The sequence below is a fragment of the Momordica charantia genome, assembly GCF_013281855.1.
Source record: "Momordica charantia cultivar OHB3-1 chromosome 11 unlocalized genomic scaffold, Mcharantia_2.0 BLBB01000011.1, whole genome shotgun sequence".
NCBI classification, from domain to species: Eukaryota; Viridiplantae; Streptophyta; class Magnoliopsida; order Cucurbitales; family Cucurbitaceae; genus Momordica; species Momordica charantia.
Window position 1 is genome coordinate 2,428,299 of NW_028275159.1, and position 16,310 is coordinate 2,444,608.

The 16,310-nt window shown below is 34.2% G+C and overlaps 2 protein-coding genes across 5 annotated transcripts; both read left to right on the forward strand.

Moving 5' to 3' along the window:
• The first annotated feature begins 206 nt into the window (after positions 1-206).
• Positions 207-2,635, forward strand: LOC111008498 (RNA-binding protein 1). Of its 3 annotated transcripts, none has more exons than XM_022281397.2 (2): positions 207-1,228; positions 1,771-2,635. In XM_022281397.2, the coding sequence occupies exon 2, from the start codon at positions 1,786-1,788 to the stop codon at positions 2,467-2,469; it is 684 nt and encodes a 227-aa protein (XP_022137089.1). In that variant the 5' UTR covers positions 207-1,228; positions 1,771-1,785; the 3' UTR covers positions 2,470-2,635. The 3 variants fall into 3 exon arrangements, with proteins under 3 accessions (XP_022137089.1, XP_022137022.1, XP_022136959.1); XM_022281330.2 differs by having other exon boundaries at positions 212-1,228; positions 1,300-2,635; XM_022281267.2 differs by having other exon boundaries at positions 213-1,228; positions 1,737-2,635.
• A 3,526-nt stretch (positions 2,636-6,161) lies between these two features.
• Positions 6,162-9,749, forward strand: LOC111008321 (AP2-like ethylene-responsive transcription factor ANT). 2 transcript variants are annotated; one of them, XM_022280980.2, is made up of 9 exons: positions 6,162-7,180; positions 7,261-7,771; positions 7,889-7,971; positions 8,131-8,139; positions 8,216-8,304; positions 8,382-8,455; positions 8,553-8,603; positions 8,720-8,796; positions 9,016-9,749. In XM_022280980.2, exons 1-9 carry the CDS (start codon positions 6,964-6,966, stop codon positions 9,618-9,620), a joined length of 1,716 nt encoding a protein of 571 aa, XP_022136672.2. In that variant the 5' UTR covers positions 6,162-6,963; the 3' UTR covers positions 9,621-9,749. The 2 variants fall into 2 exon arrangements, with proteins under 2 accessions (XP_022136672.2, XP_087976038.1); XM_088119912.1 differs by lacking the exon at positions 8,131-8,139.
• The last annotated feature ends 6,561 nt before the right edge of the window (positions 9,750-16,310 follow it).

The window sequence follows — 16,310 nt, forward strand, 5'->3', positions numbered from 1 at the left end:
GTAAGAGTACAACAAATCAATAAAATTATCGCCAACTTGATCATAGTTCAACTCAAACACCTATCTCTAATTAGAACATGTGTGTTTGAATCTTCATCCATACGAATTGTATTAAAAAATAAATATAATCATAACATATCTTCTTGTTTTTATTTATAATAAATATGTATTTTACGTTATGTCTTTGAAATAATTCATAAATTCAATTATTTAATTTTTAAATAAAATACTCACATGAGTAAAACTTACGTGAAAGTGAAAAGAGGACTCTCCTGATACTACGACGATGTTTAACACCATTTGAATCAGAACCGGCAGCTTATGGACGGCCCGTCAGTGCATTTCTTGTAGGCTTCCACAAAGGGATCTCTCTCCTTAAAAATATCTCGTTCCCAGCACCCCAAACACGCATCCTCCTCCACAATTCAATCCTCGCACTCTCCGCCCTATTTCGAGGAGAATATGAGATCTTCGTGCCATAGTCGTTGGAAAACCTAGAACTCTCCGATCGATCCGGCGGCGATGGTAATTTTTCAAGCAAGATTGCACTAGGGTTCAGATTCGAGTGCAATTTCGCTGGCCTCCCAAGAGAATGGCACGTTCATCGATTGAAGATGTTCGAATTAAAAATCCTTAGAGTTAGCCATGACGATTGAAAAATCAGTGCGAGTTTTGGTGTGCACAATTCCAATCGGGTGTTTATATATGGATTCGGGGAGATGGTTTGCTGGTTATCTACAGAAAAAGATATCCATATTAATAATTGGCAGCTCCAATCGGTCTTTCAAATGTACAAAAGTTGCTTCAAATTGAACAAATACAGCATTGAGGATGTGGTTCTGGTGTTTAGTTATTTTGACATTTTAACCCTTTTTTCGTGATATGTGCTATTACTTGGAAAATGGTTGTGGTCCGGAACTTTATTAAACTTGACCATGTTTTTTTTTATATATTATATTGATATTTCTACAAGTTATGAAAAATTTGCCCATTTATTAATGTTAAGTTTGGCGTTTCTCTGTAGTTTCTCCATTTTCCCCCAATAGGCAGGCCCAACAAGTTTTAGGGCATTTTAACCCAATAATTTCAGGCCCAATAACCATATTACCTTTTCCTTGATAAATACAGATTCCTTTGACCTATCTAGCCAGCGTTCGACATGGCATTTGCTCTGCCATGTGTTTTTGTTGAAAATCTCCTGATCTCCCTCGTGTCAAAGCCGTAAAAAGTAAGTTCTCACATTATTTCTAGTTTCTACAATCTTTTTTTGTTTGCTAGTCTCACTGTTTTCGTTGTCAGAATTCTGTTAACCCTCAGCATCTGCTAGGGTTTTGGTTGGAATTGGGGTTTTAGGGTTTCCATAATCCCATTGCTTCGCTGCCATTTGATGCGCCCAAAACCCTGGGGATTTGGGTTCGTTTGGTCATCTGATTCAACGCCGACTCTCTGTGATCCACATTGGTTTCTTTTATAGTTCTATTCATGCTGCCAATTGTGTTTACAGATTGCCGATTTCATCATATACTCTGTTTAATTAACGAAGTTGAAGATTGCGGATTAAAAGAGAATTCTATTTCTTTTTTAGTTCACTTTCTTTCTTTGGATTTATATCTGATTCTTTGATTAATTTACGGTGGGGAAAGATAGTATAGAAAGATAGTTCATTTTGTCAGATTATAACAATGCTGTGTGTATATTTATTGGTTGATTTAATTTATTTTCCTCCAAAATTGTAGCCAAACGTGAGAAAAGCCCTATCTATTGCTGCAGAGGTACTACGTTAGGATGAATAAGAGTAGTAATAGAATGGAAAGCAACAATGATCAGTCCAGAGGCAAAAAGATTTTTGTAGGGGGTTTACCATCTGATTTAACTGAGAATGAGTTCAAAAGCTACTTCGAAAAGTTTGGTCAGATAACAGATGTAGTTGTGATGCAAGATAGTGTAACAAACCGTCCTAGAGGATTTGGGTTCATCACATTTGATTCAGTGGAATCTGTAAACTATGTTCTGCAGAACAACTTCCATGAGTTGAATGGTAGGCGTGTGGAGGTGAAGAGAGCTGTCCCAAAGAATCGAAACTGCAACTCCTCCAACCCACAGAGAGGAAAAAGCCCTCTAAGCCCTCATGTTCCTTTGTATTATCCACATTTTAGTTCTGGACCTGTAGTTTATCCTGGTTATGCACCATTTCCACACTATTATGGCTCAAGCCTCTATGGGAGCTGGCACTACAATGGCTTATATGGCACTGGGCATGAGGCTCCTCCCTTGCCCTTGGGGAGTGCTTGGTATGCCCCAAATGTTTTTGGTGATGGTATGTTTCCTTCGCCCTACATAAATTCTGTAATTCATCCTGTATATTCAAGCAAAGGAGGTAGGCTCTTAGATCCAATGGCTGGAAATGGAAGAAGAAATGGAAATATGTCGGCTGATGCTGTGCCATTTCAGCTCAACAATAGAGCTTGAAGGGATCTGGAACTCTTGCATATGGAAAACATTTATTATTGGTTTTGCACCTTGGATAAGGGCATTTGGAGATTTTGTACATTCTGTTACTGCTATGGTGTCACATCCTCCTTTAGTTGTTTTTATTTTTATTTTTTTCTCAATCTATCTCTTTTCATGTCTTTAATTTTCATTCTTAACTCTATTTATTTGAACCCGTGTTTCATTTGTGGGATTTAGATATTTGTAATATAATTGTTTTAGGATTTGGATAATGACAAAAAATTGTGTCATAAATAGAGATAATGCTGTGACAAAGAGGAGTGTTTCAAAGACCTGGCAGATGAGTATTGGGCCAAACATCTCATCTGTGATCTACTAATCAATAATTTTGTAGTTAGTTTAAGAGACGTTGGCGGGCAAGGGCTTGGAAATTCTCGAGAATAGAATCGGATTTTGTGCGATAATTTTCCTTCATTTATTTTTAAAAATTATCTCAATTAAATATATTTTTCTAAATTAATGTATAATTAATTTCTTATTTTTAATGATAAAATAATTTTATTTATATGTCTAATCTTTCCACGTAATATTGGATGGGTGGGTAAAAAAGAATACAATTTTTTTAGTATATGCATATGCAGAGAAAACAATAACATTATCTTAATGTGTATATATATTTTAAAAAAAGTAGGTGGGAATTGAGAATGAAGATGGGAAAGTCTCGGTCTTCATTTAGTTGATAGGGAAAAAATTCCTCCCATACTCATCACGGATTTTTCTTCCCGTTTAGGCCCGTTCTTAACGGCTTTTTTCGTGTTTTAGTGCAAGAATGGCAATCTATCACCATGAGTATTAGTCTTTAATGTTATTACATATAAATTTCAAAACTATTTTAAAGAAGTCTAAGTGGTAAATTATAATGTTTAAACAAAATTATCATACACTTACTTAAATTACTATTTACAATCAAAATGACTTTCAAATTGTTTTTGAAAATCGAAAAAAAAAAGATAAATAAAATAAAGAGAGACTAAAGCCTTTAAAAATGACAAGATTGTGAGGACAAAATTCTGATTGCTTCGATTGTCGGTGGCTCTCTTGGATGCACTTCATCCAAAATCCTTTAAATTTTAAGATTAAAATTGATTACTAGACTAAATATAAGGATGAAAAAATTCTGCATATATGATTAATTAATGAAATCCGTCCTTACAGAAAAATCCATGCAATCATAATAAGTTTAAAAAAAAAAATTCATAACAAGTAACAAGACAAGATAGTGAAATTTTTTTTTTTTATTGTTAGTCACAATCCATCTTCTAAATTTACCAAATAGTTGCAAGAGGCAGAAACTGCCCATAAATAAGTATTGTTACGATCAAACCCTTGAATGGTAGGATTCTTACAATGAAACCTTTTTTTTACATAAAGTTTTTATTTTCTTAATCTAGATGTCGATCTAAAAACCAAAAATAATTTGGGTTGTAACAATCCGAACTTAAATAGTAATAATCTATGAAGGTCGAGCGAGGTCCTTTGCACTTTTTATAGTATCTAAAAGTTTAATAGTAACAGTTTTATAAATTTAACATCTCCATTGATTAAATTAAAAGTCTAGGATGTGACAGTGATTGTTGCCATTTTCTTTTTAGACCCATTTGAGCATGGGCATTAATAATGTTTTCTAGAAATGAATTTTGTAAAGGGAAAATTGTTTTGAAAAGATTCAAATTAGTGAGATTGGAAAGGGATGGGTAAAGTTTAGACATTGACATTGCACTGTCGATCCATTGACATAGACAATGTGGTGACAAATGGAAGATGGCAAACGAGGCACTAATGTAGAACCTGGAGGAAGCCGATTTCAATGAAAAATTTTATCCTTTTTGATATATTGACCAACGTCTAACTTAAATCTCAATGTACGTGGTACCTCAAAAACTTGAAGCACTTGCTAGTGCGCCATGGACCACTTGCAAAATTTGTCATATAGCTTTATGGTTGAAATACTATTTTGGTCCTTATATTTTTAGTTTTAGTTCATTTTGGGTTTGGTACTTCGTTCATTTTGATCGATGTAATTTCAACTTTGGTTTAGTTAGACTTTTGAAAAGTTGACTATTTTGATCCTTGTTTAACACAAATTCTATGCCTAACGTAAATTCTTTAATAAAAAACCATGATTATATTTCAATAAATATATTGATATAAACATAAAATTTAAGAAACCAAAACGGTCACTTTTTAAGAGTACAAGATTAAATGAACATTGTAAAAGAACACGGACTAAAATGAACCAAAGTTAAAAGTACATGGACCAAAATGAACATTTTGAAAATACATAATCAAAGTTGAATATACAAGACTAAAATCGTATTTTAAGCTTTTAACCCATATATATATATATATATATATATATATATATAATCTTACAATTTTAATAATTTAAATGGGTAAATTATAAAAGTTTTTAAATTTTTAATATTGTGAACAAAATGCTTCATAATGGGAGCTATATTTGTGTCTTTGCTAACCAGTTGTTGGCTACTCAACCACCAGCATTTTGAAAGTGAAGTAACATTTGGCCCTTTTGCTATTTGAGGTTAAAGGAGGCCACCTACATGCCCTGCATTGGAAGGAACTGCTTCAACATAACATAACAAAGTCTACTCTTCAACCTTATTCTCTTTCACTTTTTACTTCATTTTCATGTCTATGCTCAACAAAACTTGTACCGCCATTCCTATTTGCCAACATTGAAGTCAATTTCTAACGCATTGAACAAGGACCATTAATTTTCACTCACACTATTGTATAGTTTTTTTTTTTTTTAATACAACATGTGGGGGTGGGAGATCGAACTCTCGACCTTTTGATTGTGAATATATGCCAATTACTATTGAGCTATGCTCGTTTTGGCACTATTGTATAGTTAAAGCATACAAGTTTCGCTTTCAATAATTTTGTTACTCAATTGTCAATAGAAGCCTACTAAATAAGACCCAATTGGTAAATAAGCGCTCAAGCAGCTAAGAGCACAGAAATGGGATATGTTACATCTATTCATTCCATAATTTCGAATCACTTTCCCTCTTTCACACTCTTTATGTAGTTTACCTATCTGTGCGAGAGCCTTTCCATTATTGAGTTAACGTAACTATTGTAGAGTGTCTTAGACCGACGCTACACTAGTGACCATCCAATTCTATAGTCTATCTGTTTCTTCGAACTAAGTTATAAGTAGCTGTTGGGTTTGTAAGAATACAAACAAAGTTCCACATTGACTAGAAAAGAAGATGATCGTGAGGGTTATGTTCAAAACGGACAATATCATACAATTGTAGAGATATTTGAGAATACAAAGGCAGCGTTGTCCCGTTCAAATTTGATATTTCTTGCACCCAAAAGAGGAAAAAAAAGTCTTTGCCAACATTTGTGTAGACAGACACAGAGTAAGCTGCCATGCCTCCAAACGTCAAGGCTCAAAAGTCAGGAGTGGCGAAATGCGATGGCCCATCCCCAGCCCCACAGCCACAGGACAAGTTTTGTTTTGTCCAAATCACAGCGCTACATCAACATTCAACATGGGGCTGAGGCTGACTATAGCCACCGTATAAAACAGTGCTCAGGACACTGGTACATCTTTGTTCTTGTTGGATTTTCTTTCTGTCGCTCACTTTTCCCTGTTGGGTTTCGAATTGAAATCTGAAACCCAGAAATTGAAATACCCATCAACAACAATTCAACACACAGCACGCAGCACAGTACTGTACGAAAAGACACCAAACCCCAGACTTTCTGCTGCTCAAATCCATCAGAACCTGCCCCTACTGCCCCTGCAATTTTTTATTTTGAAACCCCAACCAAAATAATTGCTTCAATAAAAGAGATAATGCCCATTTTGGATGCCTGACCCCCGCTTACCCCACTCTATGCCCTTCATAAACTCCTTCTACATTTAGCAACCTTCTGTAACTGGGGACACACAGCGCACCAGCGGTGAAAAGTGGGCAATAATGTCTCGGTTTTCTTGACCTTTCTTGGAAAAATTGGGTCACACATTAGAGAAGACCCATCTGATTTCAATTTGTCATTGCTTTTTGATCTGGGTTATGTTGTTGGAGTTACCAATTTCAAGAATAATGTAACACCACTAATATAAGACGTGTTGTTTTTGTTTCTCATTTACACAGATCCCTATGTGCTAGGGGGAATTTCTCTCCATAGTTTTTTTTTTTTAATTTTCATTCTTTTTGTTTGTTCCATACGCATAGTTGCCTTACTTTCAATGAACTATGCGAACTTGGTTCTATAATTATGTGGATTGAGAGGGGAAATCGAATCATTAGCCTATTTTAGCTCCAATGATTGAGTTGCTTTGCTTCAAGATTAACTTGCAGCAAAAACTCAAGAAACTTTTTGCATAAGTAGACAACGAGAGTAGAATAAAAGAGAGAGAGAGAGAGAGAGAGAGAGAGAGAGAGAGAGAGAGAGAGAGAGAGAGAGAGAGAAATGACAATGGACGTTGCTGCTTCTGAGTCTCAGCAACATTCTCACTACAACCAAAGCCAGGCCACTTCAGCTTCTACTGTCTCTAACACCATGTCAAATAGCTTCTTAGCTCCTCAGCACTATAATGGCGATTTTCTTTCTCCCTTGTCTGTAATGCCACTTAAGTCAGATGGGTCTCTTTGTGTAATGGAGGCAATCAGCAGATCACAACCTCGAGGTCTGTTTTTTGCTTCTTCTGTCAAAGCTTTTATCTAATGAAGTCGTTAAAAAGAAGTTTTTTACTTTCTTTTTGTGTAGAAATGATGCCAAATCTCCCACCAAAGTTGGAGGACTTTCTTGGTGGTGCAACTCATGGAAGAGAGGCCACAGCTTTAAGCTTAGACAGCATATATTATAATCAAAATGCTGAGGCAGAGTCAGAGAGAGAACACTCTCTGAATCTTTTCAAGCAACAACATGTTTATCTTCAATCTCAGAGATACTATTCTGAAATGTTCCATTTTCCGGCTGAGGAAACCAGTAAGGAGTCTCATATTGCAGGCTATTGTTCTGAAATTCGACAAGCCATGGAGCAGCAAATTGATGGCAGCTTCGGAGGGATGACTTGTCAGGATTTGCAGCCACTTAGCTTGTCAATGAGCCCTGGTTCTCAGTCTAGTTGTGTTACTGCTCCCAGCCAAATTTCCCATTCTGGACCAGCTACATTGGAAACAAAGAAAAGGGGTCCGGCAGGACAAAAGCAGCCAGTCCATCGGAAGTCGATCGACACGTTCGGGCAAAGAACTTCGCAATACAGAGGTGTTACAAGGTTGTTCTAAGTTGTAACACCTTATGTTCATTCTAGCATCATCCATGACCAGGTTTTGCTGTTTCTTTTTTCTTTTTCTCTGTATGTTAGTAATGTTGGGTAGTTTGTTCTTATCAGACATAGATGGACTGGTAGATATGAGGCTCATTTGTGGGATAACAGTTGTAAGAAGGAAGGCCAAACTAGGAAAGGAAGACAAGGTTTGTCATATTTTGAACCATTTTCTTGTTTTTTGTCATGTTCCTCCAATGTTTTTGGCTCTCCTTCAGATGCATGTTTTGACTTCAAACCATTTCCTTGTTGATTTTCATGTTCAACTTCCATATGGATGCTGTTTAATTAAATCGTGTGAACTTCAGTTTATCTCGGTAAGCCTTTGCCAAAGAACTTTGCTGTAGGAAGTCCAATCATATGGAAGTTTACTAGTAGTGATTTGAATTTCAGGTGGCTATGATATGGAGGAGAAAGCAGCAAGAGCTTATGATCTTGCAGCTCTCAAGTATTGGGGACCCTCCACACATTTAAACTTCTCGGTATGATATGATTCTAGTGTTATCAACCTGTTCTGGTCTTCAGATTCATTATGATGATCATTTTTGTATTTTTGCAGCTAAGAAACTATCATGTTGAGATTGAAGAAATGAAGAACATGAACCGCCAAGAATACGTAGCACATCTTAGAAGGTACCTGGAAATTTGAAGTTATTATTTCGATATGTTGCCATAGGTTATCTTCATATTTCTTAGAATATAGTCTCATTTTCTGGTTTCTGGTTTGCAGGAAAAGCAGTGGATTCTCCAGGGGAGCTTCGATATACAGAGGAGTTACTAGGTGCTTATAAAAATTTCAAATCAGACACTCTTGTTTGTTTGTTCGTTTGTTTATTTTTTACTGCGAAATACTGCCTCATTTTGTTTACTAGATCAAATTTTGACCGCTGTTTTCAGACATCATCAGCATGGGAGATGGCAAGCTCGGATCGGACGAGTTGCAGGGAATAAAGACCTCTATCTCGGAACATTTGGTTTGTTGCTATAGCCATTGCTATAAAGTTTCAAGTTGTTAATTCAGTTCATATTATATTTCTTGAATCTAACTGATGATGTATGAAATTTTGTCTCTTTTTGTACCTTTAGCTGTGCTATATGCCAACTATAATACTTGAACAATCCCAATTTTAGCTTTATTATCTGTCCTTGCATAGTTATCATATTTAGCTTCTTTTCATTACAATGATTTTCAGGCACACAAGAGGAAGCTGCCGAAGCATATGACATAGCAGCTATCAAGTTTCGTGGCGTAAACGCCGTCACAAACTTCGACACTTCGAGGTACAACATAGAAAGGATCATGGCGAGCAGCGGCCTCCTTTCGGGAGAGTTTGCAAGACGAAACAAAGATCTCAAACCAACCAATGCCATCGAGCACAAAGAACCAACACAGAACATTACTCGAATCAACCTCTCAGAGATTTCCAACAGCAACAACATAGATTGGAGGACGGTATTCCACGACACCCTGCTGCTGGATCCAAATGCATCCATCGAATCCTTGGACCAGAAGTCCATGGCTTCCGGAATAGCCCTGCAGCATCTAATCGGAGTCGAAACCGTAAATTGTGATCGGGCAATGGGGAATGATTCAAGCAAGTTAAAGGCACATTTCTCCAATGGTTCCTCTGTGGTGAGCAGCCTGAGTAGCTCAAGGGAAACAAGTCCTGATAAGTCAAATTCCTCTTCCTCAGTGTTATTTGGAAAAGCCCCATTTGAAAGCAATGGGGGAATTTGGCTCCCATCAAACCAGATGAGGCCTGTTCCTATTTCTTTGCCTGTTTGGAATGATGTCTGAAACAGGCTTCTTTAATTTTGATGTCTTTCTTAAATGTTAGAAACTTGTAATGAATGGTCTTGCCAGTTGCCACTCACAACATAGGAATCTAATCCAAATCCAAATCCAATCCACCTTGTTTTCCTCGAATCTTTTGGCTCAAAATTCTGAAAGATTTTGAACAGTTTAGAAAGGACTAAGCAGGCGGGAAAAATATTCATTCAAGCCACTCAAAATAATTGAATGTGCTCCTTTTGTTCTTTTTTTGGTTAAAATGATAACTTTGGCCTCCAAACTTTCACCTCGTGTAATAAATCTTACATCTTTTAAACTGTAATAAATCTCTGAAATTTATGATTTAACAATTTTTTTTTACTGGTTTGTTTGTTTTTGGGAAGTACAAAGCCAGCTAATAGCCATTGCCAATAATGCAAAGAGGGCAAATGGGTTTGACCAAAACCACGTTTTTTCTCAGAATTAATTTTTCATTTTCTGAGTGTCTCTCAATCTGCAGTGCAGAGGCAGACCCATCATCATCGCCATTCCTCTTTCTTTTTTATTCTTTTACTTTTTTTTATCCCAACCAAAGATTTTCAAACAGAAGTCTCATCAAACCACCAACACTTTGGCCTATTCTGGGAATTAACAGCTAAAAGAAAAGAAAAGGAGAGACAAAACTGATAATAATTTGTCGTGTGGAAAGTAAAAATGGAAGGAGATTTCTTCACTCCTTGAAATGCTCCCACTTTTGCCATAATTTGTTGGATTATTGGAGGAATGGGGTCGTCCCCATATTGCTTTCTTTGTGTAAGCACTCGGATTAAATACGACGTGGGTGTTACTGGTCGCCTTTTCTAGCGTGTCACTGTTTCTAATGTTGAATTATTATTAGGTTGAACATTAATCATTTACCAATAGTCAAAAGCTTCATTGACGTATAGTAAACTTTTAATGCTAGTAAAAATAATAATATGTTATTTTTAATATATTCTTCATTTAAATATTCAATTTTGAACTTTAAAATATATAATGATCAAATATCTATTTTATAACTTCAAGAGTTAAACTATACTTTTACTCAACGTAAGTCGAATCTTTATTTTATATCGGTAATTTAATATAAATATCTCACCATGCATACATACAAATTGAAAATTAGATAGATTGTCTATCGTGCTTAATGAATCTTGCGGATGCCTATTTTATTTTTCAAACAAAACTTGCTAATAATAGTTCAGTTTTCTAAATTGAGGGAGTTCAACTTATATAAATCTATTCGGTCACTTAAAGCCTAGTTTGCCTTTTTCCTTATCACTAATAACCTTGCATTAAAATGTTTGATTTTACTAATATGTTCTGTCTCTATTTTTCTTAACGCTGTAAGAAGCTTTAAATCATTGCGTGAGCTTAGCGGTTCATCAAGTTCAAACTCATAATTTTCGTAGTCATTAACATCTTTAACTATATTGCTAGTGCATCATGCATTAAAATATGTAATATTATTAAAGGAAAGTTGCAAAAACCACCCCATAGAACATATTGACATTTCAACAACCACTGCATAACAAAGAAGAAGAGAGAAAAGGCAAGAGAAAGAAGATCTTTTGCAAACAAAAGAGTTGAAAAGACTCCAACAAAATACATCTCCCCTCGTAAAAAAAAGCATAAGAGAGAAGAAAGTGGTGTAAGATTTTGTTGAAAGCTCCTTTTTTAGGTTAAATTAGTCAACCCGTAAGATATAATCATATAATAATAAACAAAGTTGGTTGTTTACAGGTTGGACACCCAAATCCAAAGTCGGTGTCTGATTGGGCTTCATAATTTATTATTACATAATTCCGACAGTTTATAAAATAATTAATATATCTAATATGATGTTACTTTAATATTTCCCCCTAAAATAACATGTCACATGTTGTTTTCAACTAAATGGGATTAAAAGACATACATCTATATATTTAAAAGAAAATATATCTATTCATGTGTATAATAACTTTTCGTATAAATTAATACTAATTGCAATGAATTTTCTATTGATTAATAATTTCAAATAAATTTTTCTTTATTGAGAAAGGAGGGGAAGGAAAATTAAAACGAAACCTGGGGCTTTAAACTAAAAGGGCTCTAAAAGGCCCATAATTGTGGGTTATGCTGTGCACTGATTGGGCCTAGAATACGGATCCTCGGCCCAATTGATTGGACTCGTTATATGGGCCCAATAGCGGATTGCTTTCGGCCCGCTCTTTTAAGGCCGCCAAAGACAACATACAGGGCTACTAACATAAATTACCATTTAGGGAAATTTTCATTAAAAGAAAAACCTACTTTTTTTTCTTTTTTTCTTTAGAAGAAAAATAAAAACGTACCTCCTAATGTTATAAAATAACCAATATTTTTTTTATAATCGGTAATGTATTTTTACCTAACACTAAGACAAAAAAAAGGCGCTATTTTTACCTAAAGGATGATTAGTTGCTTTTCTAATTTTCAAATAAGAATCCCAAACAACAAACATGAGTATTTGCGGCGTTCATTTTCGACATGAGTTTTTATAACTTTGCTTTTATTTCACCCAAAAACTTTATACTAATAAAAATAATTGTTCTCACTTATATATTACCTCTTTTTATTGTCTAACAAATGCAATACTTTGTTTACCTTCTTAATAGAAGTTCATACTCGATGAGCGATTTGTAAGCAAGTCTCGTGTCAAAACACGATTCACGAAGGAATCTTGACACAACGATAAAAGAGATTATTGTACTGTGGAGGGGCAAAAGGAATATGGGGTGTGAGTATGAGGGAAAGTAATCGAGAAATCTAACCGATCAGAAATCATAATAATCATGGGCAGAGAATATATATAGGAAACTGCAACCACTCGGCACAGAGATCTGGGAAATTGGAAATGAAATTGAAAAATTCACAAATGAATAATATTTTTCCACAGAGGCATGGATATTACGCATTACGTTCTTGTTTTGTTACTGATAGATGAACAATGTTGTTTATGGAATAACCTCTGTCGTGATGGTGGCACCAACAATATTCTTAAAAACAAAGCAAAGATTGTCGTTTTTTTTTTTGTTGGTATTGGAATATGTTGATGAAAATTCAGAGTGGAGGTTGATTTTGCAGAAATATTTAGTTAGCTTCTTGATGTGGAAACATTCAATTGTAAGTGGTTATATGTCTCCAATATGATTAAAGTATTCTCTCTCACTTCTCTGAGTCACTTTATTTATTTATTTTTTTACATCAAATATATTCCAACTCACACTCCCCCTTCCTTCATCATCATCTCATCCACATCTATTACTTTCTAAATTTATCCCAACTTATATTTATTATTGATTTTTTTTAAACTCGAAATCTTAAACCCCTAGATCGGTGTTAAATGTGATTGGTATACTGTGAAAGTTGTTATGTTTATATAATTAGATCCACTTTGCGAGATAAGTTGATTAAGATGAAGGAGAGTAACAGTCACATTGAATAATTTCTCTTTGTGAGAACAGTGAATTATTTCTCCCATTTTTATCGTAGTTGTTTAAAGTAAGATCATCATTTTACAAAAACATCATACATTCCTATAACGTAAATATGTTTTTTTTGATCTTATATACCTTGCACCAATTTGAAATTATCTCTAAATTAGTATATAAAATTCAACATTTTCAAAATCTCCCCCTTTCATGACTCCCTTCAAAATGCACATCAATAATCATTCGTTTGGGTTCTAATTTAGTTTATCAAGACAATTAAACACAAAGTTCATGCACAATCTTCATTTTGATTAAACAAAATCTAATAGGTATAGTAGACTAATAATATATGAAACTAGATAAAAAAGAATAATTGGGTAGAATTTATAATTTGCTATTTTTTTAGAGAGATATATTATGTGCTTAATTTAAATAAGAGAGGAGAGTGATGGATGAATGATTGTAGGAGTTGGTGCGCATGCAAGAGCCATTTTTATTGGCCAATTGTAATATTAACCATCTCTGCTCATGGACTAAACTACACTTAATCTAATTAAATTTTAATTATTTAATTATAACCTTAAATAATTGATTCTTTAATGCACGTAAGTACGTTTTGTTTTGATGGCCTTTCTTTTTCTACTTATAAATTTTAGAGAGAGAGAGAGAGAGAGAGAGAGAGAGAGAGAGAGAGAGAGAGAGAGAGAGAGAGAGAGAGAATATGAGAGTTGTGTTGTGGTTTGCTTTTTGTAAAGAAAAGAAAAGAAAAGAAAAAAGCTTTCTTTAAACGTGTGGAGTGTGATGGGATGAAGAATCAAGCATGGCCCGAGATGAGCTTTGTAAAATTAAAGTAACCTGTTTTTAGAGTCTCACTCCCTAATTAATTTTATATTGATTAATTTAGATTCCAATAAATTAAAACAAATAATAAATAAGAATTTCCCAACACTATCAATTATTTCCATTCATCACCTCGATTTTGACATTAAAGATTTCTCTTTATAATTCACAAAATTGTCACTAATGCTCTTCTTCCCCCTTCCCCCATTCATCACATCTTAATGCATTCCATAAATTAAAATTTGAAATTATTGGTCAAAGTATTAATTTTTAATCTTAAAATCCTTGCTAGCTGGCCTAACTTTGTCTTTAATTCTATATTAATTAACAAAATAAAATGAGCCTTTTTTTTAAGAGATTTAAGTAGCAGAAAAATTACCAAAATAAAATGACATAGTATAGGTCAACACCCGATCAATTTTTTCGCATTAACATTTAGTATGTGCGGTTTCTTATTATAACTATAGATTTGCTGATTTCATAATAAGTTCCATAAGCTAAAGGCATCTTTAAACTACAAACTTCACCACCCAAAGCTTATTATTAAAGCTCCTAGCTCCACATTATCTAGCTGTGTTTACCAAAGGATTCTCTAAAAAATCTAAAATATATTCGTTTAATGAGTGGAAAAAAAAAATTTCTGTAGGCCTTGACTGACAGTTGAATATATATTAAAAATCTAGAGAAATAACATAAACATATAATATAAGCTATATTAACATGAGTCGACATCAAAGCTTTTAGACAAGAGAAAAAAAAAAGGCAAAAATCCATTGAGATTCTCGTTTAATGAACCAACCCCATCATTGACAGTGAAAGAGGACCACACGAGTCGCACGCGTGAGATTTCCCAACTCTAAAGATCATACCTTTTTTGCCCCTAAAAATAATTCCTATTCCCCACTTAACTTATATTATTCCTATACATGTAACTAACAATATGCTATGTAATATGACCCAACGATCTCAACTCCCGTATAATTTTCCATCCAACTCTTCACATATATATATATTTATATATAATTTATTTTTTTCTATAGTGTCAAAAGTCAAAATAGTGTTTCAGTTACGATGTTAGACTCATATGATATGATAAGAAGTTAGCCAATTTTATAGATATTGAGAATGTGACCAAAGTCTCACATGTGTTAAATAAGAGAAATATGATAAAATATATATGAGACAATATCTTCGTTAGTATAAACCTTGAAACCAAAAGCAAAGTTGATGGTTATGTCAAAAGCGGACAATATGACATTGTAGATATTTGGTGAGTACTTGAAGTACCATTGTCCTTGACAAATGTCATTCCCAACGGTAGACGTGTTTCCTCATTCTAAATTAATAATTTGTTAAACATATAAATTGTTAGAGTTGTAAAAAGTGTAAACAAAATTTTATGTTGGCTAGAAAAGGAGTGATCCATAATATATGTGTGGTATAAAGTATTGTATTTTAGATAATATCAAAAGTAGAATCACGAGTGTCATATTTAAAGTGGACAATTATCATAGAATTATAGAGATATTTGAGTTATTAATTCAATCAAACTATCACTTTCTTTTTTAGTTCGTCACAAATAACTCGTCGCATCATTCTTAAACAAACCAATACAGTCATTATACCATATAAAATCTATTCTATTAAACACAAAATCGATAACGAGACACCTATTTATAACTACATTATTAAATGATCAAATAACTTGTAGCTTAATCTACATAAACTGAGATTCATTAAAATGTTTGGTTGGGCCAATCATTCAATTGATATTCTGTATAAAATCTTGAAGAGATTGAAGTTGAAAGAGAGAGAGATGTTTATTCAGGAAGGAGGCCCTGCCCTGGTGAGAGAGAGAGAGAGAGATGATTTGGAGTGAGAAGGTACAGTGATAAGTTTGATGTGTAGCATCACAATCATGCATCTTTATAATACTATTGACTAACCAGTCATACTTCATCTGGGCCCTCACATGAATCGAGATGTTGATGTTCACAAAATATAATAAAGAGAAAAAAAAGATTTTTTTTTCCTTTTTCTTTTTGTTGAAAAAATAAAATATGTTCTTGATGATGATGATGATCCATATTCCATCCAGGCATTATAAAAAGAAGGGTAGGAAGAAATTTAGGCATTGATTTAGGAAGCAGAGGGGGTGTTGACCGAGCCTGGCTGGCTGGCCATTGGCTGTGCTCTGAAGATGCAGACACCAACTATAGCTGGAAATGGCACCACGACAAGCAACTAAAATTTTTGATGATTAGATTCCAATATTCCATATGTTGCACTCTCCAAAGCACCCAAAATCTATAAACTAAAACCAACACATTACCATTACCATTACATACAGCTGTTAGCTTCAATAAACTAAAATAATCTTTATGGC

What these genes read in the sequence shown, in the direction of transcription:
- LOC111008498 (XM_022281397.2), top strand. Translation starts at nt 1,786, where the DNA reads ATGAATAAGAGTAGTAATAGAATGGAAAGCAACAATGATCAGTCCAGA.
- LOC111008321 (XM_022280980.2), top strand. Translation starts at nt 6,964, where the DNA reads ATGACAATGGACGTTGCTGCTTCTGAGTCTCAGCAACATTCTCACTAC. An exon ending in CAGCAGATCACAACCTCGAG is followed by an intron (nt 7,181 to 7,260) that starts GTCTGTTTTTTG and finishes CTTTTTGTGTAG; the next exon opens with AAATGATGCCAAATCTCCCA. An exon ending in CAATACAGAGGTGTTACAAG is followed by an intron (nt 7,772 to 7,888) that starts GTTGTTCTAAGT and finishes TGTTCTTATCAG; the next exon opens with ACATAGATGGACTGGTAGAT.